The 25,338-nt window shown below is 38.3% G+C and overlaps 1 protein-coding gene across 1 annotated transcript; it reads left to right on the top strand.

Annotated features, from left to right (window-relative positions):
• The first annotated feature begins 5,340 nt into the window (after window positions 1-5,340).
• Window positions 5,341-17,414, top strand: LOC140158029 (extracellular serine proteinase-like). Its single transcript, XM_072181279.1, has 10 exons — window positions 5,341-5,474; window positions 6,173-6,305; window positions 7,275-7,396; window positions 8,999-9,134; window positions 9,989-10,173; window positions 11,981-12,152; window positions 13,010-13,147; window positions 14,358-14,480; window positions 15,480-15,596; window positions 16,969-17,414. Exons 1-10 carry the CDS (start codon window positions 5,355-5,357, stop codon window positions 17,412-17,414), a joined length of 1,692 nt encoding a protein of 563 aa, XP_072037380.1. The 5' UTR covers window positions 5,341-5,354.
• Window positions 17,415-25,338: the final 7,924 nt, after the last annotated feature.

The following is a 25,338-nucleotide window of genomic DNA, read 5'->3' as shown; positions in this document are numbered from 1 at the left end:
TACCTACCTCATCAGCCAAACGGGGGGGAGAACATGTACGCTTCAAATGGGGGGGGGGAAGAACAGGTACGAGGCTGAACTTTACCCACACAATACGCATAAAAAAATTGCAACAGGTGTCAACTTGTAATGTAATAATTTTCTCTTCGAATAGAGATAAACTTGTTTTTGCAATACACCTGCCCTTTCTGGTGATTGACCCTGCATTGTGTGCGGTCAGCATGTTCAGTCAGCCGCCCAATTACTTTGGAAGCATTTGTGATTTATATTTGAGTTGCAACCACTCATTCATATGGATGAAACCAATTGCTTTATCACTATAGGCTTCATTTGTCACACTTCATGGTGCATTAGCTCGAATATTACCAATTGCACTTGCTGCTGCATTATTATACACAATCTTAGTTGAATCACATAAATAATGGATAATCTTTGAAATATCTATCCTGGACTGGTTACGTTTTAAGAGATTTGTCGGTTATTATTGTTGAAAACAGTCATGTATATCATAATTGTCTTCGTGGTTCTTCTGCAGCTAGATCTTGCTGTATGTTTGGCTCCACTCCTCAAGGCTGACGATCGGGTTCCAGGAAAGTACATTGTGACGTTTAAGGTATGTATATACGAGGGTCATTCAAAAAGTTCTACCTATTGGGTTATAGCTTTTGTTTTGTTAAAGGTAGCTACTTGAACATTTGCATACATATAGTTCGTAATGTCACCTACAGGTGGTGACAAAATCATGTCAAGACCATTTTCAGATTTTTGTTGGTGACCTGAAAACTACAGTAAGATATGGTTCACCGGAAACGGTCAAAATATGTACAATATTTACAAAGGCGTCTCAAGTAAAGTGTGTTGAAGATCCCATAATTATTCCATTTGGTCATGTTATACAGTAAAAACTGTATAAAACACAAGAATAATCATAAAATTATATGTACTGGTTAAAAGGTTGCCACAAACTGAAAAATATGGACATTAATATGCACAAACTAATAAAACAAATAGCCAGTGTAATAAAATTAGTATAAATGACCACAAGCACAGTTTATGAAGATATTGACTTTAAAAAAACATGGTGTAAAATGGTAGCATTATGTCGCTTTCTTTGGAATAAAACAATACCACAATAGATCACAAAGGGAATTAAATTTACTTTTTTGACTGAAAAATGTGTTATAGTAGCTTGAACTTTTGTATTTTATCCAAAAGCGCAGCTAGAAAAGTCACGCTGTAGGGATGTACACTGTGCTGATTATCAATACCTGAGATGTTACAAGATATCCCTCTAAAAATTGGAATTCTGGGTAATTTCTGTCCATCAAAATTTTACTTTTTCAGTCACAGATGATGTTTTGGACTGTAGTGTATATTCATTCAAAATTTATATTGTTACTAATATCGGAGTTTTTTGTTTAAAGAGGGAAGTTCGTACATTGGCTGCAAGCATGTTTTCACGTGCAATATCCAAAGATGCGGCACCGTTTCTGGTGTACCATATCTTACTGTGTTTTTCAGGACACCAACAAAAATCTGAAAATGGTCTTGACATGATTTTTTCACCACCTGTAGGTGACATTACGAACTATATGTATGCAAATTTTCAAGTAGCTACCTTTAACAATGCTTTCGTGTATACATGCTTTCGTGTATAGCAGTCAGACTTAAAATGAAATGTAGTTTTTCCTGTTCAATATCATAGGATTGTGTAATAACTATGCAGGGTGGGGGATATTTCTAAAATATGATCAAACATAGTCCACCTTCTCAGTTCAAAATATCCTTCTCCCCACTATTGATGTTGCACTTGCAAGGCGATTTAATAAAAGGCAAGTAATGCCCACGTGACCAGATTGGCGCCGACATTGCAGCTTCTAAACAGGAAGTCTGGAATATTAAGTGACCTTTGGCACAGTGGTAATCGTGTCCAAAAGTTTCAAGCAAATATATCGGATTTTTGTTTGTTTTGTTTTTGGAATTTTATAGTATTATTAATGTAAGAGTTCTGTCGATAACCCTTTTCCCAATTTAGTTCTCGAAAAGGTATGACAATTTCAGAATCTGCCAATGTATAATAAATTAGCTTTATCAAATGTTAGTAATTTAATGATATTTGTCTGAAAATTTCTATCTGTAAGCATTGTGGTACACCGACTGGTCACTTGGGGTGGACTTGGTATGGCAGTGCATATTGGTTAGGTATGCATTAAAGCCATAATGTATGATCTTATGATATAAAATTTGGTAATTTTGTAATGTTTGCACCTATTTACAAAAAATGGAATCAGCCAAATTTGTTGTGTTTGTCAGTTTATGGTATTATTCAGACCTTTGTACCATCATGTCACGGTACCATGCGCCAGGAACTACAGAGTGTATCAAAATAAAGCAAATGCCAGTAGATTAAGGTTGGTCTGAACCCTGGAATTATGGAAACTTTCGGGCCTCATAACTTCTAAATTGTTGGTCTAAAGTATATAAAAGTATACATATTTAGAATGGCAAAGACTTGATAAGTTCATCTGTGAGGTCAAATTTGTATCTCACATCTGTGAGGTCAAAATTATATAGCCTACTTTAGACCAACAATTTAGAAGTTATGAGGCCCAAAAGTTTCCATAATTCCAGGGTTCAGACCAACCTTAAAAAGAATAAGGTACTTGGTCAAAGTGCTCTAGTTGATAGCTGCATCAATCTTGTCCTCCCACAACTGCAAAATCTGACGTATGACCATTAGACCTCAATGGCTATTTTTGTGAGCCGAAAATTACATGTTTCACCACTTTTTTTGCAGTAATTGAGAGTCTTAGTCTTCCATATGTCCACCGTACCCTGGCATGACTATCATTCCTCTGTATGCATATTCCAACTCTCTTCAACATGGCATTCACACCACGTCTTATTCCTGAGGAAGTCAACTTGTGCATTTATGTGTCTCTGGAGTTCATCAATGTCTGCAGAAGAACTTGTGAAAGCCTGTGATATCAAATAGCCCCACAATAGCCCCACACGCCAGATTTGACAGTTGTCATGGTTGTGGGGGAACAAGGTCTGCAAATAGCCCCACAAAAAGATAAGAGATCTTAGTGACATTCCACTTGGTGATTCAAAACAATCACACGGTTGCCAAACAATTCTGCAAAGCGTTCTGTCAATTACTGTAAAGAAAGTCGTGAAACATGTGGTTTTCATGTTTTTTTATTGACTTTGCGCAACTGCATTTATACACGGTTCACAGAAATAGCCACTGAGTCCTTGTTAATGGTCAAGATGTTGATTCAGCTATCAGCTGAAACATGTTGACCAAAAACCTCATACTTTTTAATAATTTTTAGTAATTTTTCATACTGCTTACTTAGATATTATTAGGATTTTTGTTTTTACTATCCTGTACCGTGTGACCACAGACAGGTCCAATATTTTGAGTAGGGAGTGTCGACACACATTATACGGTAAGGATAGAAAAAACCCAAAATTCCTATCGTTTATTCTAATTCGTAGTCAGTTAAATAATATTTTAATAACAAAACACTGTTGTATATAGCAAAAAATAAGTTGCCGTCATAAAAAAACTCACCTTTTTCTGAAATGAACACACTGTTTACGGAACCGATGACCTCGGCATTTAATAGAGCGTGGATACCTTTTTGTACCGGCCCTTGGATTGGAATTGTTGTTGCTTCTAACGTTCTATTAGACAGTAATGAACAAAACAAAAAAATATGCATGCCCACTTAAATCAATTAGCAATTGGGAGAGTATAACTGGCGGGTTAATTGGTTATATATTAGCGAGTTTCACAGGATAATAATTAGATGTAATAGAAAAGGGTGAATGTTATGTTCTTTATCAAATGAACTTTATAATCAAATATTGGCGATCAAAAGCTATTTATGCACACATCATAAACAACTGTCTTATTTTGGATCTTTGATTAATTTTATATGATTGGGTCTAGTATAATCATGATGATATAAATCAGAACAATAATTGTCTTTAAAAAATAAAAAGTTCACGGATCAGGTGTATTTGTTCAACTTTCAATTTTCATATCATTACCTTCTCTGCACTTATTTGACAATAGTGATTTGAGGCATAATGATACCTACATCCTGACTCTGGAAATACCTACATCGTGACTCTGAAAATATATTTTTAAACGTCTTTTTGCATTTAGGTTTATAAGCCACCAACAGGCGACAAATTTGGCATTATTCATGGTGTGCCACAGGTCCAAATTGATACATCTCACCCATGATGCCCATAAAGCTTATATAACTCGCCAGCCAGCAGGGTTGTTGATTTGATTTGATTTGATTTTAAATTTTTTTAATTAAATCGGATTTTGTTTAAATTTAAATCGATTTAATTTTAATTCCAAGAACTGCTACACCCCATGATAAAGTCAAAAGAGTACTAGTGGAATGCTAGTCATATGCATAATCCTATCAGGTATGAACCCTGTGTATGAGATATTTGACTGTTGCTCTACTTGACTTTATAAATACCGGAAATAGGCACAGCAGCGTAGTGCAATATAATTTGACAAATTGACAAAGGGATTTGTTATTCCTAGCGCTTAGAAGCTCTTAGAGGAACAATATTATACTACAACATGATAATTTTTAAAATTTGGTCCTACGACCTTCGACCCATCGTGGGAAGTAAAGGGGGCATAGACGAGGGCATAGAGAAATGCAACCACTCCTAGTTTAATCACATGCAAACACATAGGTCCCATTAAAGGGCCATTTAGTGATTTGCTCATCCGGATGATCGTAAAAATGATAAAAATTCAGATTTTGGTACCTATGTCATTGTCATAGATGTGCTAACATAGCCTGATAGTGGTTCAGTCAAAAGCTGTGTATTTAAGACAAAATAAGGCATTTTACATGAATCTGTCAGTGGCGTAGCGTCATAGGGGCACGGGGGCACGTGCCCCCCAATCGACTGCTTGTGCCCCCCCCATCAGACCTGGTGCATACTGACAGTATATAAATTATACATGTATTTGAATGGGGGTTTCAACTTCGTCAATACGGCTATTTTCTTCGTTTATTGCCAAAATGTTTTCATTCCAAAAATATCAAATGACAATTTGAATGACTTATCCTTCACTTTTAATCAATTTATAAACAATTCTAATTTTTTACACTTGCGCTGGGATCACTGAATGGGACTTTAAAGTAGAAGGACAATATGTTCCTTTAACTTGCTTAATTGTTTTTGACAATTTGACGAAGGTAAGCGGTTCATTTCTATGATTATATCATGGTGTGTTCTTGTTGTTACTATACACTCACTCTATGTTTAATTAAATTTGGCAGGATTTCGTTGAGGAGGATAGCATGGATAATATATATGCAGATATTCTCTCTTGGGAGACCAAAGAAGGCATGATACAAGATAAATACCAACATACAATAAAAGGCTTTGCTGCTCATTTATCTGAAGATTCGGTGCAAAAGGTAATATTTATTGTACATGCTAGTTTGAAAAACTTGGTAAAATGCTGAAACACATTTTGTATTGTTCCGTGGGGTCCATCAGCCGATCCCCGATCAGAAGCAGATCCCAAACAAATGATGTATTCAGACATTATTCATACACTCTTAGAACTGCATAGCCAATCAGAAAAGCCGTTAGAAAAATACGCGGAGTGCATTAATATTGTATAATTGCATGGGCGAGAACTCCGCGTACTACGCGCAGTGCTTTCGCACGCATTCGCATCGTGTAGGATTGATTGTGTAGGATTGATTCATTTTCTTTGCGGGTTGATGCATTTATACTTGCTCGTATTTTCCAACATTTTTAGGGACAATTTTGTTATAGATTAGCAAAAATCACGGTTTCTTTTCTCGTGTATGAAATAGGTTAATTAATGCGTCTTACTTGTTGCTCGAGAAATTGTACAAAATAATGCACCTGTACTGCGATGTTGCTGCGTCTAATGCACTCGCTCCTTAGACGCATCAACATCTCAGTACGCGTACATTGTTTTGTACAATTTCACTCTCAACAAGTAAGACGCATTCATTAACCTATAATTATACCTCGAATTGTAGTTTAGTAGGCTTTGACGTGTGACACAAAGTGTATTATGTGGATTATCTAGGCATAGTGGTTAGAATTAATTCTTGATTTGATATTTGTCTATTCACAGCTCTGCCAATCTCCAATGGTAAAATACGTGGAAGAGGATTCAATTGTTCGCGCTTTAGAAGTAACATCATGGGGGTTAGATCGATTAGACCAAAGATATTTGCCTTTGGATAACTCAACTCGAAATCGTATAGGTAAGACCGACAGCAGCGCGGGATTTATCATGGGGGCAAATGGACCAGGGCCCAGGGCCCCAAAATTGCCCTGTGCATCTTCCTTTTTAGCCCGAAAACACCATGGTTTGGGCTAAAATAAGATAAAATTGCAAAATTTTGTTCGCTTAGCGCTCACTGGCCCGTTATATAGGAAAATCATCCACCTTCATATTGGATTAATATAGCCAATTGATTTTTTTTCTCGCGCAAAAATCTATGTTCATCTCCCTCTAAATTGTAATCAGATATACAATATAAAGTGGACGTCGCTGAGTGGAGGAATTGCATCCAGAGCAAAATCTCTGGATGTATATATTTCAAGGCATTGTTGACTTGTACATCCAAATTCGTTAACATTCCTTGTATCAGTAACGCAGTATTGTTTGACACCCCATCAGAAGATGATTTAAGGAAGCCCCATCATGCACTGTAAAAGTGTTATCACTAGAGTTTCAACTGCCACTTTACTTTTCAAATCCCATTGAATTCTGTGCAAAAGATGTTATTTTAGAACTGTGTGTGTGTCATTATTACTTGGTCGATATCAGAACAAAAGTGATGTATGCACAAAGGATAATTCACACCTTCTGTAGATAACATAAAATGTGAAATCGACCAACATTTTGGATGTGTTTTTATTGTAAATATATCAGTCCAAATTCAAATTTAACCATGCATGTCTATGCAGTGGGCAAGCAGTGGTGTCATGTTCACTCACACAGCTGTGCTAACTGCAAGTTGACCCCAGTGGAGTGTTGGGTAGTGCTTAAATCATCCTCTGACACCCCATCAACAATCAAGGCGCAGTCGGCCTAAAACGAATATAACAGACTGCAACTATGGGATTTTTTAGGATGTTTGGTGGAACCATATCTTGTACTATTTCTGAAAGTATTCTTGAAATCTTTGGTTGAACCGACATGATTTTTTCCCGTTTCGCTCTTGCAGGAGATGGTACCGGTACACATATTTATATTCTTGACACCGGTGTGCGGTATAGCCATGACGAATTCAATGGTCGAACTGGAGATGGTTTTGATTTGTTTAACGATGGTGTTGGTGTTGGAATGGTATAAAACATTCTCTTACAAGTCATGTAGTCCAGTCAAGTTATGAAATAACCTGGGTAACCCATAACAATATTGTAACATAATCCATTTCACATGCTCACAAAAGCTCACGCAAAAACATATTGAAAGTCAAAAAAATTCCAAGTAGCGAAACAGTGCTTACTTTTAATCAATACAAATGGCCACTTATGCAGCGGTGGAATTTTGATCAAGAACTGTACATCGGAGATACATGTAGGCTAGGTGACATCCTGGAACATAATAGAGATTAGCACTCACAGTCCATGCGCGTATTTTTTTGGGGGGGGTGGTGCTTTGGGGGCGCCAGCCCCCGGGGTCAAAGTAGGGGGCAGCAAAAACGAAGGGGCGGCGGAAGAAGAAGGGGCGGCAAAAACAGGGGCGGCAAAAACGAAGGGGCGGCAAAACGAATTTGCAAAGAAAAAGGGCGCAAAAATTGAAAAAGCATAAAAATTTTGAAAAAGCTTGCTTTTAGGGCGCTAGCACCTAAAATTCTTTTTTTTTTTTTTTGCTCTTCACTTTTTCAAACGACCGTGAAAAAAATTGGGTCAACCTTTTCGGGCTGTTAAGGAAGGGACGGGCAAAATTGTTTCTTCTTCAGCCCCCCGGGGTTGGGGCGGCCACGGTTCGCCACTGCAGTCTGTCCGTGTATTTGAAAAGCACGCGCCTCTTCCAAATGCACCATTGAATGCAGATGGATCCACTTGGAATAGAGGCCGTCAGCGTGACGTCATATGCCGCCATCTTGTGGGTACACGCTGTGATGGTCGTTCGATCTCCGTGCGTGAACATCAAAAGCACGCGTTGACGCGTGATAACAGCTGCGTGGCAAGCTGCGCCCTGCGCGTAGTGTCCGACGCATGAACACACAGATCATTCGTACCCACAAGATGGCGAAAGGCTGACGGCCTCTATGGCCAGACTTTTATGTTTATATTTCAAAATCTAGTCATTCCAAATGAATGTTTGGATGGTGTATTTGGAATTGACAGGCTTGTCAAAATCACCAAAAATAGATGAGAAACAATCATCTTGATACAACAACCTGTAGCAGAAGTATATGAACTAAACACATAAAAAAGTAACTACCCCCTTAGTGAATGACCATTATTCTAACGCATAAGCATGATTAACAGCGGATATTATTTCTTCGCATTATGACACCCCATTTGTTGCAATGGTCCCATTATTGATGTTGCATCATACATTCAAATGAAATTGACCCAAGATTTGAAAGTTGCATCAAAGCCCATTTTGCCATGTATTCAGTATCCATTGAAGGAAATCTGTTCGCTCTTATTTGAATATTCCTTTTGTTTCATGGAGGGGATCAATACATGTGCTAATCAATACAAAAAAATTATCATTACTTGGAAGATTTCAATATTTTGTTCTGACCAACAAGGTCCTAAATGGACTACAATTATTGCAAGTTGTCTTTTCTTCTGAAGCTAAATAATGATCGGCGAGCTAATACAACGCATTGACGACAATTATAGGCACTGGAAAGATATGGCAAATATTTTTGTAAAAAACAACAAGAATCTCGTCTTTATTGAAATCGCACATTATTGCTTTTAATAGGATTGCCGAGGTCATGGAACCCATGTTGCTGGAACTGCTGCTGGTTCAACATTCGGAGTAGCTCCCAACGCAACTGTTCATAGTGTACGCGTGTTGTCCTGTACCGGTGGCGGATTAAAATCGATTACTATATCGGGTAAGGAAATGGATTTGATATATTTGGAGAATTTCTTGTATGAAATTTTGACCAAAAGAAAGTTTTTTATGCGAAATTGATGTTTTATTAGTATACTGTTTGAAAAGGTGTATACTACTTCAAATATTATTAAAGGGGCATTTCGTGATCCACAGCCTCATCCCCCCACTTTTCTCAAAAAAAGGTGAGATTTTTATATCACTGGAAACCTCTGGCTACATAATGTTTATGTACAAAATATTTCTTGCAGATTAATTCGTTTTGCAAAGATATCGTGAAATTTGAATTTCGTTCTGGTGCACCAGAACGAAATTACAACGCATTGTCTATGGAGCAGTGTAATACACATAATCATGCATAACTCGCAAACGCAAAATCGGAATCAACTGATATTTTGGGAATAGGCTTTTTTCGTGGATATGTACTGAAAAATGTCATAAAAAGAGGATGCTAGGATCACGAAACACTCCTTTAAGAGGATAAGAATCTTTTGGAAAAGGTTAAATGTTGTGAATTCTAGCGACTGATTGCTTACTGCTGACAGGCTGACTGCTCAGTCTTTTAAACTATCCCACACAGGAGGTTTACACAGCTGATCAGCTGATTGGTATAATTGAAAAGGGCATCAATGATTTACTGTTTTCATGTTTTAAACCAAGTTCATGATTCACTCACGAGTTGATGCTTGGATTGGTGCTATTTTGTACTGGATATGTTTCAACCATATTGTCATGTCTAAGGGTGCATACAAAATTGCACGGTAATTTTTGAGGCTCTTTTGAAAAAAAAAAGATAATATCGATCGTATCATATTCATAAAATTAATTTAAATCTCTCACCACCCCCTACCTCAGGGATGGAATGGGTAGCAGCGCACGTGTTGAAACCAGCCGTTTTATCCATGTCACTAGGTGGATCATATAGCCAGAGTCAAAATGATGCTGTAGAGAAACTAACCAATATGGGCATCGTTGTAAGTGTAGCAGCTGGTAATGCAAATAGTGATGCCTGCGAAGAGTCACCAGCAAGTGCCCCTGCTGTAAGTGAAAATATCTGTACATATCCCGTTTTAACTCATTATATTATGTATAATGGTATACATTAAAATTTAAAAAAAAATTGCCGTGAAAAAAAATATTTTACTGCCAAAGGTAGCGAAAAAAAATCCACCTGACTCCCATGCCCCCCTCCCCTGAGAATCGAATGGTGCATGCCTGATTATCTCTCCTCTTTTCTGTCGTGTATACAAATTTCTGGATTTGTCACACAACAGTTTTCAGTTATAAAATACGAGGTCAGTAAATATAGTGTGGGGGTGAGGTGGGCCCATAGCAAAAAATCAGACCTTTGCGGATAACTTCCCGATAGTCACCGGGTAGACACCGGCAAATTTCACATGCAAATTAGATAGGTAGCGGGTGACTACCCGATAAATTTTTGGGAAACGTACATAGTGGATACTAATTTTCAGGTAATAGGTACCGGATGACTACCCGATGACTGTTTTGGGAATCTAGCGGGTAACCACCCGGTGACTTTTTTGGGGAACTAGCGGATAACTAGCCGATAACTTTTCGGGGACCTAGCGGATAACTTTATTTGGAGACGATATACCTGGTGACCTCTTTTGAGACTTCCTGTTGACCTTTTGGGGAATGCAGAAATACAAATTCATGAGTATGCACAAATGTATTAGGCAATTTAGCTTATTATTTGAATTGTAGTTTTTGGAGAAATACAACTCTGCAAGTCATGGCAGTGTGCTATCTTGCTATTAAGAAACTTGAAAGTGTACAATGTAATTGTAGTTATTGTACAAAACTATTCTTCTGCATTAATTTGGTTCACACCTTTATAAGGTGCATACATTTCAATTAATGTACAACCAAATTGTTATGATAACAGTATATATACATGCATTACAGTACCTAAATGTGATCACATTACTAACACAGCCTATATAATTTTATATCAAATATTATCATTTATTTACAACAATAGCTTAACATAAAGCTTATCAGTTAATTGACACATTAGCTGATGATTAGTAATTTAATTGGCATTAATTTACTGTCAACATGTATGTTGTACATGTATGATTTACTGGAAAAAAAATATAAACTAAAACACTCAAATGTGTCATATATTAGGTACATGTACAATAGTGTATAAAAGACTGCATCAATACAAATCATTTCATACAAATTTTCCTACCTGCATTGTCATTTGAAATCAAGCATTCAATGCTTTATAATTCCTACAGCATGTTCCAGATTAATTAGTAAACATCTTGTAATGTCCTACATGTAAATCCATACATTTTGGACAACAAATAACTTCACAAATATATTCCAACTGCCAACAGCTAGCTTCTCCATTTTGAATTCATTCAGTGACCTTTGACCATATACCCACCCACAATGTATTCTTAAGACGCTTAATGCTATTTTCAAGGTCAAATTAAAAGCGGATAACCCCCGGGTAACTCCTGCAAAGAATCTAAGTTTCTGGGAACCTTCTGGGTAACTCATTTGAAATATTTGAGTTTTTGGGAGATCGACTTCCGGATGTCTACCCGAAAACTTTTGGATAACTTAATTTGGGCACTCTCGGATAACTCTGGAAAAGGTATTGAAAGGTTTCTGATGACCACCGAATGGTCATGGGGTGGTCACCGGGAAACTTTTCTTTTGCTATGGGGGGTGCTTAATATGACCGTAGCCGCCCAGTGTGGCCGTCATCCATTTACAGTGATGTGTATTACTTCGGCATTAAAATAAATCTGTAGGAATGTCTATTTAAATCATATTCATAGACAAGTGTCTTCTTAATTCATTTTCATATAGGCTATAACAGTAGGATCAACAGATATAGACGATCAGAGGTCTTTTTTTTCCAACATTGGTCGATGTGTTGATATCTTTGCACCAGGTGGTTATTTGCCCAGCGCAGGACATAACTCTAACAACGCAACTGCTACACTAAGAGGAACATCAATGGCATGTCCTCATGTATCAGGTAGAATCAAAATAAAGTATTAAGGGACCGACAATTTACAATATTTTATAGTATGAAAAAATTCGTGTTCAATCTTAAGCTTTCGTGTTCGTTCCAAAATTTCGTAAAACTCTGATTTCTCAATTTTCCGTTTGGTGTTCCCCCTTTTTACATGTAAATGTGGATCGGTTCCTGGATGTTAAAGATCAATACTCCAATCGGAATGCTAAATTTTCCTAAATTTCTCAACGGAAATGTATAACTACCACTTTCTTTAAAACTTTAGTAAGATACCAAATATTCCACCAATACAAAATATTTTGCATTTCAAGCCTTACCAAGTCGGACGCATCCAGTTCACATTTTTCTAGTACTCTGTTTTGAATTATTAAAAGCATTACCATACATAACAGATGTGTATATGTAGCATGTTTCCTACTTCAATTCATTTTCAAAAATACAACATTATAAAGGGTCTAAATTTGCGTCATCGCCACAACAGTAGCAATCATTGACACAGGCCCTGTTTCAACATGTTAAAGATGTTCCTGAGATTGTTCTCTGACCGGAGGAAGATGTCGTCAACAAAATCCAAATATGTTACCTATAATTATCTTCTGGCCCTATTCATTTTAAACATCCCAATTTTCGGGTACTTGTCAAACCTCTGGTCATCCCAAAAAATTTCCCAAAAAATTAAAATTTAAAAAACTAAAAAGTCGGGCTAACAAATTCCAGCAGGGTATCACTATAATACGGTTTTGTGTTCAAAATCAAAACAAATAATATGCAAAGCTTAGCATTTTGGTCAGTCTGGGAGATAAATTTAAGATGATTAACTGAAAATTTGTTAACACTCAACCATTTCAACAATGTAGGTGCTGCAGCGATTCTGCTTAGTATCGATGAAAATCTTGTTGCACACGAGGTAAAAGATATGATTCTTAGAGCCGCAACTTTGAATAAAGTAGGAAATGCCCGTTTCCTGTCTCCAAATCGTCTTCTTTATATCGGAGGTAAGTATAAACTATATGTATTAAGATCTAAGGAGTGAAAGTTAATTTTTTGGAGAAAGAGAGAGCGTGGGAGAAAGAGAAAGGGAGAGAGGCAATGAGAAAGAAAGGATGGGAGAGGGAGAAACGGGAAGAAGGAGGCAAGGTTGGGGGGGGGGGAATGGGATGCAAGAGAAGAGAGAGGTGTTTAACACTAACATCGTCTACAAATAATCACCACCACCATATAATTTCCCCTTAAGGCAAGTAGGATGGCAGGAGCCATATTAATATTCAGTGTTGGCCATTATTACAAAAACGGCGGTGTACTTCTTAATATCAACATTGATCCCCGGAGGGGGTTCTCCCGGGTTGAAGGTATACGGGGATGTGCCACGGTTTTGGGGTACCTTTTCAGCAATTTTGGTATATCGATGGGTGGGTTTTCAGTGGAGATCAATGCGCCCAATTGGGTGCATTTTGGAAAAAGTGCCCCTAAAAGCGCCCAATTAGGGCAAATTTGGGTGCTTTTTGGGTGTTTTTTGTGCAAAATTGGTATACTGATGGGTTGAAAAAAACAGCAAAAAGTAGGTATAGAGAAGTTCAGCATCCGAAAGTCTGCGTGGCACATCCCCGTAAATTTTTTTCGAAGAACCCCCCCGGGCATTGATCTCATAGGAAATAGAGAAAAAGCTAATAATCGCATATATCAGTTTATATTTCCATATGACTTGTGGTTCTTGAGTTAAGACCAATAATATATCAAACGAAAGGTTGGGACATTTCCCCCTCCCGAGAAAAATAATACACATGCGGTGGAAATGATTCCCTTTATATCAAACCTTGGGATCTCGTTTATAGAAACCAATATTTGGGCGTAATCACCGCTAGATCCCCTGCGACACATGGAACCAATTTACATTGTTCACAATAACATGAACGTAATTTATTCAATTCAATTCAGTTCAATTCAATTCAATTCAATTTATTTCCATAAAAATACAAAGAATACTTAATTAACACCAAAATGATTAAACAAACACAAGATGGAGGAGATGCAACAAAAGGCAAATGCCTGCAAAACTATTTTGCCACCTTACAAAAAAATTAAACACACACACATAACAACTAAACAAGACAAGATATAAGATTAGATTCTCGTATTTTCAAAATTTCATGTTGCATGAGCTTCTCTATCATTGGTGCACTGGTCTTCTTGTTTTTCTTATTCAAGATGACACTTGCATGACTCGATGCGGGTTTACCAAAGATGTTTACCATTCTTGTCAATGCGATCCTGAATGCTCTGATCGAGGAGATTGCTGCACAGACTATCCCAATCTCTGTTGGGACAATGGTAAGGAAATCAACTTGATGGGGATCATAGGCGGCGAAAGCAGGGTGACGGGGCTTGGGCGGGGCTTGCCACCTAAAAATCATAACAGAAGAAAATATGAAGCAATAAGTGCCCTGTACATTTGTCTTTTTAATACGAAAACACCGTGTTTTGGGCCCAAATAGGGTAATATTGCTAAATGTTTGCGCTCTTTGCGCGCACTGGCCAACAAAATAGCAAAACACACCTCATTCGGGGCTATAATGGCGAGTTTGGTGACAGTTTGAAAAATTAATGCCACTAGATTAAAAAGTATAAGGTATTTGATCAAACTGCTGTAGTTGATGGCTGAATTAACACATTGTCCTTCTATTAAACTATAAAATCATGGCGTGTGACCATTAATAAAGGACTTCGTGGTTATTTTTGTGAGCCGAGTAAAAATGACATAATTGCGTAAAGTCAATTAAAATCAAAACAACACGGAAACACATGTTTCAATACGTGCTTAGTCTTCCACATGGCCACTTTTCATCTGTATGCAGATTTCAGCCCTCCTTAACATGGCAATCACACCACGGCTGATGAGAGGTCTGTCCTGCATGAGGATGTCAGATAACCCTACAAGAAGAAACCAGTGATGTATGATAAGGAGATCTTGGGTGCCATTCCTCTTGGTGATTCAATCATACGATTACCAACAATTCTGCAAGATTAAGGCATTTCGTCACAGGAGCACCATCGTGTGCCAACCTACAATGATTTGTGCAACTGCATTTGTACTCACAAAAATAGCCACTGAGTCTTTATTTGATTGTCACACGCCAGTGATTTTACGGTTGGGGAGGACAAAGATGTTGATTCAGCTATCAACTAGAGCATTATGACCAAGTACCTCGTACATTTTAATCTAGAGTTATTTCAAACTGTTTACTTCATTCTGATAATCGGGCATGTCACCATTGGTTGTAGCATCTTCATCTGAATAGATATTCATAACTTCGGACTTCTTTCTTTCAGCTCCAACCTGTGGCTTTCGATGCGGAAATGATTCCAATGATGAGTACCCATGCCAGTGTGATTCGGAATGCATGATGCGTCAAGACTGCTGCCAAGATTACACTGTACTCTGTCGACGTAAGTTCTCAATGTCTAATTTTAACAACATTCTTACTCTTAACACTTGAAAACCGACTATATTCAGAGACAGCAAAGGGAGGACAGTTTTTGTGGTCTACTGAGCTCAGCAATGCTTTGCTGTCTTCGATAGCGCATTGTATCGGAGAGGTACCTGGCTTTTATCAAAGCCCAAACCCATTAAAGCCTGTAGCAAACTCTTTTAGGCTCCGCTCATTTGACAACTCTGCTCCGATACAACGCATTGACCAAAATATCGATCGAATCAATTTTACGACCATGCTTGAATCAACAACCCTTGAAACCTAATTACACCACTTTATGTAAACATAAACTTACACACATTATTTACTTTCTATTGACCGCAGACACGACCCGAGACATGCTTATTTAATGACCACTTGAGTAGTTGATGAGTGGGTCGGAATGTACTTACTGAAAACAAAGGAAATTGTTTTTGGTTTTACCATCGACCGTGTTTATAATACTGCTGCTCTGCTGAACGCTCCGATAGATATCAGCAAACTCGTATACTGTTCGCTTGTTCCTATCGAACGCTCTAGCGTACATGAACCATTATCGAAGACAGCAAAGCATTGCTGAGCTAAGTAGACCATAAAACTGTCCTCCCCAAGTTAGTTCAAAATGGCTAGACTCCGGTGCATTGGTGCTTATGGTGCGAGTTCGAGTCTGTGCGTAGTCCCTTGAAATTCCCATGGGCAAGGAATTAACTCCATTATTGTGTCTGCTACCCGTATGAGAAATCAGGCAGATGATTATGGCTGCGATGATATACCGTAAAACCCCGTCTACAAGCATATAGTGTGCTTCTGATCAAAGCTACATTAATCCAGTCGCCATTATGGAGTTTGAGCAAATAAATTACGGATCCAAGCATATACAAACAAGTATTATTTTAAGACCGATCTATGGTATTGGTATATTAACGATTGCTTCGATTTAATTAAGCTTTTATAAAAAACGCTATATGTGCTTGTAGACGGGGTTTTACGGTATTGTAGTTTGTATAAGGTGTGCGCGTCGTTGCTGCATTTCCTTGATTGTGTCTACTCGTATATGAAGTGTCTTGGACCACAGTGATGGGTTTATGCCAGTGCGTAGCGCAATATAAACTACTGTGTTTTTTTAAATAAATGGTGTCGTATATATTGAAGTAACGGAGTAATCATTAACCTTTCGTTATCATACGATTTTTGCAACTATTACCAGAAGCATAATCTGTACACAAACATTTAAATAACTCATGATGAAGACACTTGTAATGCTTGTCGGCAAAAACTATTTTGTCGAATAGCTATACAATTTTCAATATTCTACTAGGTTCTAAAAATTATAATTGTTTACTTTGCAGCCAACAATGTATGCGATGATACAGTGTCCAGTGGGATATTCTATTCCCCGTACTACCCTGATAATTATATGAACAATTTAACGTGCGGTACACTCATATATAATGATGAAGACAGCAAACCAGTTTTAAATATGCTCTTTAGTAAATTTGATTTGGAAGAATCTGCCAACTGTATTAATGATAGTCTGACCATATACGACGGAGCGAATGATACAAGCCCACTTATTGGAACATTTTGTAAGACCGAGGATATTCCCGATTATCTACAAGCAACTGGTAGAAATTTGTTTGCCGTTTTCAAAACCGATTCCTCGGTAACTGCGAAAGGCTTTAGTATACGAATTCGCAACAGACCTGGTAAGTCATTATCTTTGTTTGTGTGCCATTTTGCAGCACATGTGTCTATGCTGACAGTAATTTCAATTAGATCGTCTCTGTCAGCATGACTATCCTATCGTTGTTCCAAGTCATATCATTGAAGACCAAATTATAAAGACTAGTTTGCGTATGACGTCCTGTCAACCAGACCAAAAATGCCGTACTGCGCAGGTGAGCAACCAATCACGGCGCGCCTTTGCCCTGACGTCAGACGCAAACTAGTCTTTTTAATTCGGTCTTCAATTATAGCAGGTTTGGGTGGCTACTGGTGCATCTGCCCGGATTGAAATTGTGGTTGGTCTACACTTGGGGTGTACCAAATAGAACATTCCATGATGTGGTCCAGTTCTCGAAGGACGGATTCTCAAGGTAGAATAACAGTTTTACAATTGAAAGACCGTGACCTGACTTATAATCCCATTGTCCCGATCATCTCAATCTCGTGCTTCCGATCACGGTTTATCAGTTCAGATTCCCTCACAAGCTCTCACAGTCCCAACAACGATAATTATTTTGTCCTGGTCCAAGCGTGACACACATAACATTTGAACCTCTACTTGCTCCCCTTGCCTTTCTGGTGAGCTGTACACTACCAGGAATGGGAGTCTGTACTGTCTGGAGCCCACGAGTGACTCTGGTTTTGAACAAAGCAGCAGCTTTCCTGGATACAGATTATACTCATTGTAGCTCGGTTGTATAAACTGAGCCCAGCCATTGTCATCAAGCGCTGTTTTTTTGTCACAGCCTTCGTGCCACTATCCTGGAAAACTGTGCTGGTCGTGTCTGTGGTATGAATTGGTACATGGTATCATGGATGTTATCGGGGACATGCTCACATGATGTTTCTGGATTGCTTCTTGATAGACGACTATCCCATGGGGCTTCTACAGGCAGTGTCATGGTTTTCAGAGTTTTTATGATAAGGTAGTGATCCCAGTTCCCAACATTGTTGTCGATTGTAACGGGGAGAATACGGGGAGTATCAGTGATGATAATATCCAGGCAGTTGCCAAGTTGGTGGGTATCCGCTGACACAACTGGGGTCGGAGTACAGCTGATGCATTCTACATTAGCGGGAGACCACTGACCAACCATTCCAAATGATAACAGTTAAAGTTCTTAGCCAATATGGATAAGTTATATTTGGTCTTAGAGATAAGATGGTCAAAGTGTCAGTGTCATCCAGTACTTCAAGAACTTTCTTACTGATGCATTCGCGTCGCATAGGACTGATTTCTGGCGGATTGATGCATTCATATTTGCTCGCATTTTCCAACATTTTTGTGACCATTTTGTAATAGCAATACCAAAAATCACGACATTAAGTTTTCCTCCTGTATGAAATTGATTGATAACTGCGTATTTCCTATTGCTCGAGATATTGCACAAAATAATGCACTTTTACTGAGATGTTCACGCGTCTAATGCACTTACTCCTGTGGTGCTCGTCCATTAGAAGCATTAACATCTCAGTACGCGTGCATTATTTTGTATAATTTCACTCCCAACGAGTATTATTAACCTATAAGTAATATTTTTATAGGACCACTTCTGGTTTGGATGCTGAAGACCATTAGCTTGAGCTTTGTTGATCCAGATTGAGTTCACTTATGAATCGGTAAGCCGTTCTTATGATAGACCAGACATCCGCCCCATGCGCTGTCATGTACAGTTGTGTTTCCTCATTCAAGACTAGTGCAACCGTTCAATAAGATGGAAGGACAATCTTTGGGAATTGATGACTTCAGGTTTTGACTCTGTGGTGGGAATAATTCAGATTTGCATTTGGATGTGGTTCTGCTTACCCCAAGTTTGTTCTTTGTTTGCTATAAGATCTCTTAAATTGGTCAGCCACAAATTCGGAAGTCGATAATTGGGAGCAGAGCAGTCTGATACGTTTATATGTCAGTTTGTAACTCTTGTTTGTTTTCACGATAATGCAGACACAATAATCTCGGGAGTAAAGAAGCACCCAACGGGATATCCAATTATACAATGTCATTAATGTGACATTAATGGTCTGTTTTTGGAACTCAACGCTCATCGCCATTTAGGCCTAGGGTCATAAATGAACCTTCATTTAACAAAATATTTATGGATTCCGACCCAGAGCGTGTTCAAATGTCTGTCTCGAATATGATTTGTATATCATACACCACAAGACCTTCTGAGTTTGTATATCGTCCGTCTGCCGCGAATAGACAACTCGTGAGCGCAAGAGCGCAAAGTTGCTACTACGCATCGATCTGCGCATTCCTAGGACATTAAGTTACTGTAGCCTCCGGTGATGATCGTGTACTACATGTGCGTTGCTAAAAAACCCGAATGAACTTCGTCGAGATACAGCGCCGTGAAAGGTAGATATTGCTAATATAAATATGTAAACATTTCTTTATTATTTATATCCTTCATTTTCTATGGGTTGTGTGAACCTGGGGTTCGGTGGTCGTGGAGGGGGGGTGGCGGTGGTGCAATTTTTTCCTTAGACCATGCTTGCAAACGATTGAACTTTACTACGCAGCAAAAACGATGCCTACTAAACCTAATACCCTTGAACATAGGCGCCATGGCTACAGAGCTATGCGCTCTGTAGCCAGGTGCACCTATACGCCCTAACCCCAAACCACCCCTACATGTAGTCACGACAACCCCAAAAACCTTTGCACATCTGGATCCAATATCCGGCAATGTCCAAGATTACTACAGTCGCAGTCCAAAGTCCCGATGACTATGTTTTCACTATCATAGCTGCTATGCTAGTGTTCTGCAAATGGTCTTCTATGTTGACCGTAAACTCCTCTCTCGGAGATCTCATGAGCAAGCTGTATGCTCCACTGGACAGACAGAACACACTATGTTAGTCCAGCAAATATCACAGTTCGATGGTGGAGATATTTCAGACTGCCGCTTCTTTGAATCGACAAACAATGAAGCACTATTAGCTTTCACTATCGCCGTTGGCGTATTTTATTCTCTCCAACACTCCAAGAACCGCGAACCGAAGTTTGAAGACTTCACACCTACAACTCTAGTCTGCTGCCCCAATCATTTCCGATCCAGCCTTTATATATATATAATTTCTTACCATTATAGAATAATCGTAACTATTAATGGCATATAACACACGGCCCTGCACTTCTCAGATCGCCTTGATAAGAGTTTGAAGCCCTGTCGTCAACAGAGGGCAGTAAACTCGAGGTAAAGAATATCCCATATCGCGCTAATGAGCTGGGCAGTAACCGTAGAAAAAGCTCGTTTCTGGCGAAAATTGACAAGTAACTTGCACAAATTTCAGGATACAGTTACTATAAGGTCGTGCGATGTATTCAAACCATTTGTTAACCATTTCTTTTTAGGGAGCAATAATTATTTATCATGAATATTATTGTCATGTTGATGACATCATAGTTACTCGCATTTTGTTCATTTTTTAATTTTGAAACATTTAACGCTCAAAAGTCACACAAAATCAATCACATATATTTTTCTTTATTTCACCAGAGTGTCCGTGCCAAGATTCTAGCATCAGACCATGCGCTTTCTCAAGATACAGCCTTCATAAGTGTTAGGTCACTTCTGTACAATTCTTATAATTTGTGGCATGCATACAAATCAGTGGCGTACTGTGGCCGCCCCAACCCCGGGGGGGCTGAAGAAAATTCAATTTTGCCGCCCCTTCCTCAACAGCCCGAAAAGGTTGACCCAATATATTTTTTCTCAGTCATTTGAAAAAGTGAAGTGCAAAAAAAAAAAAAAAAAAGGTTTCCGGCGCTAGCGCCCTAAAAACAGAACAATTTGATATGCATTACCATAAAAAATTTTATGCTTTATCAAATTTTTCAGCCATTTTTTATTTACTAATTCTTTTTGCCGTCCCCTTCGTTTTTGCCGCCCCTGTTTTTGCCGCCCCTTCATTCTTCCGCCGCCCCCTGCTTTTACCCCGGGGCTGGCGCCCCCAAAGCCCCCCCCCCAAATACGCGCATGCAAATAGCGATGCACGTTTTTGTTGTGTTTTTTGATAGGTTTTCATGTCCAATTTTAACGATAAAACATTATTCCCTATAGAAAAACAATATGGCAAAACATACAACAGTTTGTAACATTCCCCATGAACTTAACCATCCATGTTTGGATTGTGATGTAATTAACGTGTGTAATGAGATTTTCTCTTTCTGAATCTGACTTGTAAAATATTATTTTTCATCACAATTTCTCATCAAATTCATACATTTCTGGATCAAAAGTCAGGTAAAACACTTTGTGGTTTTGAAATTTGGTTTAGAAATAACGCTTATAAAATCATTTGGGTTGATCAAGCAGTTGCTTTTTATGATTTTCAAGGTAATATGCATAAATGATGAATCTGCATGTACATAATTTTTCACTTCAGTAAGCTCGTCTTTTGACCAACGTTCATTATTGATCACGGGTTATATTGTATGCGATTGACATCAAAGAAGCACATGTGTATGAGCTTGTGCATTGAATTGAATTACACAATGGTTATTCAGGTTATTGATCGCTAGATGGAAGCGAACATAATACATATTGCATAGGATCCCATGCCTGTGCGGGGATTTGAACCCTAGCGACCAGAACTATGAACACTTTGAATTGTTAGCACCAACGCACTGAAGGGTCTATTGTTCTATTGTGTCCGATTTGAGCGCTGACATATTGGAAAATGTTGCCAATCAATATTCATTAGAGTGTACATTCAACGTCTAGTTATCGAAATTGGGTGACATGTGTTTGGCAGGTGTGAAATATAGCTGACTTGGTGTTTTAATTATTAAGGTTTTGGCATCATTAAATGGCTGCCTGGTGCTGATATATGCTTAGATTATATAATAATTATTATTTTCTTTATTCATTCTTTTCTTTTCCTTTCTCTGCACTTATTCTTTCTTATGCACACACTTAAGCAGTGGCGTAGATTTATTTTTGACATGGGGGGGGGTTAAGTACCCAATACAGTGAACCTTAGCATAGGCCTATTGAAACTAAACTGGTGAAATATGGGACAAACGTGGAATTAATTCGCGCGAAGCGCTAAAAATGGCATTTTGTGGCTAAAATGACCAAATATGAGGTTAATTTTGACAGAAACCAATACACAGGCGTCAATATTGGGGGGGGGGGATGATTATATCGACCATCCCCCCTGGCAAAATATTGGGGGATTTATCCCCAACTCCCCCCCGATCTACGCCTATACAATTTAGATCCCTGTGACTGCATCGCTCTCCTTCTCCCCCTCTTCCTTTCTTTTTTTTGCGCTAAAATGGATTTACCCCCTAACTCCCCCCTCCCTCGATCTACGCCTATGTAATTTAGAGCCCTGTGACTGCATCGCTCTCCTTCTCTCCCTCTTCCTTTCTTTTTTTGTCTTCCGCTCCTCCCCTACAATATCGATCACCCATCCGCTTCTCCTCTTTTCATCTCTCGACCCTCCTTCACTACCTCAATTGGACATGGCTTTTAAAATGGATATTCGTGATATTAAGAAATCCATTTGATTTTATTGAACAGGCCTATATAACCATGATAACAACATAATAGCTGCGAAGTAGTTAATTATAGAAAGTGACAGAGATAGACCTATATACCTGGCAGCAATGACACGTTGTTACGGGTAATCGATCAGCAACTCTATTGAATTTATTTAAATGAGGCGCCTAAATTAAGATGGGCGGTCAATAATTCTATGTCGACGGTAAAGTGTGTTTTTGTGTGTATGCGACAACTCGATGACACCCTTGTGTGGTATTATAACAAAAGGTACCTCTCGTCGATGTAGACGCTTTCACGTGACTTTCATTTGATCACTTAATGACAGTGGCCTGCCTATATAGCGTTAATACGCTGTCAGGTCAGTCACCGATTTAATGGCGGAAGCCCTTTGTCTCAAACAAAAGGTACCTCTTGATGAATAGCTTGGCGGAAACTCTAATAGGCACAAAGGAACAATATGCGTTATGTAATCTATTTCCCCTCCTTTCTATATCTAACCTCCTTGGTTAGCACCATGCAGGGCCGTGAACAGCACTTCTAAAAGTAGCTCATTAGATCATCACAAGCCAATCACAATCATTCATCTGTGTACATTATTCATTTTTAAATATAGTACATTACCTCAACACAAACCAATCATATTTCATTAGTGTGTTTATAGATTGTTACTGTAATAGCGCTACCACTTAATGTTCTTTTCGAAACCAGCTTATACCCAATGGTATTTATACCCCATTTTAGGTTCGGTTACTCAATGACACCATCTATTTTCTAGAACTTCACCATTAAACTGCCATAAAACAATGCCAAAAAACTTTCAAATCTTCTTATTGCAGCAGATTGGTATTGTAAATTTGGCATATTTGGTGTGCACATACCCGGTATGCACATACCCGTTACATCTAAAGTTGATTAACCCTCACAGGAGTTATCGAGCTTATTTTCACTTTGTCTGCAGAATGTAAAAGCGAGTTGACAGCTCCAGGAATTATTTCTTCTATCAACTTTCCATCTAACTACAACAGCCTTGACATTTGTTTCACTAAGTTGACGGCAGCACCGGGGAACATGTAGCTCTTGAATTTTTGTATTTTGACGTTAACTATGGTGCTGGTAATTTGCGCTTTTATAAGACCGACGCTAATACCGACTACTATGCCAGAAAAAGTGCATATATTGCAAGAATATCAGGTCTCTTTGGCAATAATACAGCCCCAATTTCACCCTTCCAACATTCTGGTCAACATTTGCTTCTTGTTTTTGCGAATGATGGCGACACAAGTAGAGGTTACCAAGCGTCTTTTAAGTCCATCAAATGTGAGTAAATTTTTTTTCATTAAAAGGAAGTCTCCGGCTGTCACAACATTATGCGTTATATGTTAGAAAAATTATTATCAAGCACGAATCACATGGATTTATTTTAAACCAACTCATATTGACCATTGTTGACCATAAAAAACACTAACAAAACGATTGTCTCTCAACACGCGATATTCTAAATTCCCGCCCCGAAATTGTCTAGGGCATTGACGTCATGGTTATTTGTGTTCAACTGTCGCCAGCCTTCATTGAATTATTGGGACGTCATTGCACCAGGCAATTTCGGCGCCCGGAAATTGTTAATATCGTGTTTTGAGACACGTCTGTTTTCATGCGTTTTTATTATTGTACTTCGGTTATATATATTTATAAATGAGATTTTATAAATACGCACATGACTCATGGGCACGACATACCAAGACCAGTAACCGTGACCAAATCATCATGCATCGACCACTATACCGGAAAAGATAGGAACTCTGTAAGATAAATTTAAGTATAAATTGAATATCAAAATTATGGGGGGATTCCGAATTTGTAATATGTTATCAAAAACAACATTTTATTTGACGACGGAAAAAATATTCAACGGCGGAAACGTTTAAAATATATTACAAAATAGACAATTTTGCTGCACATTAGTTTCATGTTGTTCCGCCTTTGCATTCAAATGTATAGGATGACTACCCGCTATGTAGAAGGTCACTCCGAGACCTACAAGCTGTTATGGCAACGCGGAGGTGGTCACGTGCATATTTATAAAAGCGCATTTATGATTATAACCGAAGTACACTGTTTATGGTCAATATGAGTTTGTTTAAAATGAATCCATGTGATTCGTGCTTGATAATATTTTGTCTAACATAAAACCCATAATGTTGTGACAGCCGAAGATTTCCTTTAAGCCAGCAAACACAAAAATGTTCTTTTAATACAAAAATGTTCTTTTGTAAAGAATATTCTTTTAAGAACGTTTATAACGTTTAAAACATAAACGTTATAAACGCGTTATAAATGCATTTTGGTCAAAAAGCGAAAAGCAAAATACAGTACAGTATGAATCCAATTATGCAAGACGAAAAGGAAGACTGCATATTAATCCGAACAACCCTGTCATGCCTGTGTAATTTCGTGCAATCAAATGTATGTCACCACGAA

Source organism: Amphiura filiformis, chromosome 1 (genome assembly GCF_039555335.1).
Source record: "Amphiura filiformis chromosome 1, Afil_fr2py, whole genome shotgun sequence".
Taxonomy (NCBI): domain Eukaryota; kingdom Metazoa; phylum Echinodermata; class Ophiuroidea; order Amphilepidida; family Amphiuridae; genus Amphiura; species Amphiura filiformis.
The sequence above is the reverse complement of the archived record's forward strand: the minus strand, read 5'-3'. Positions and strand labels throughout refer to the sequence as shown.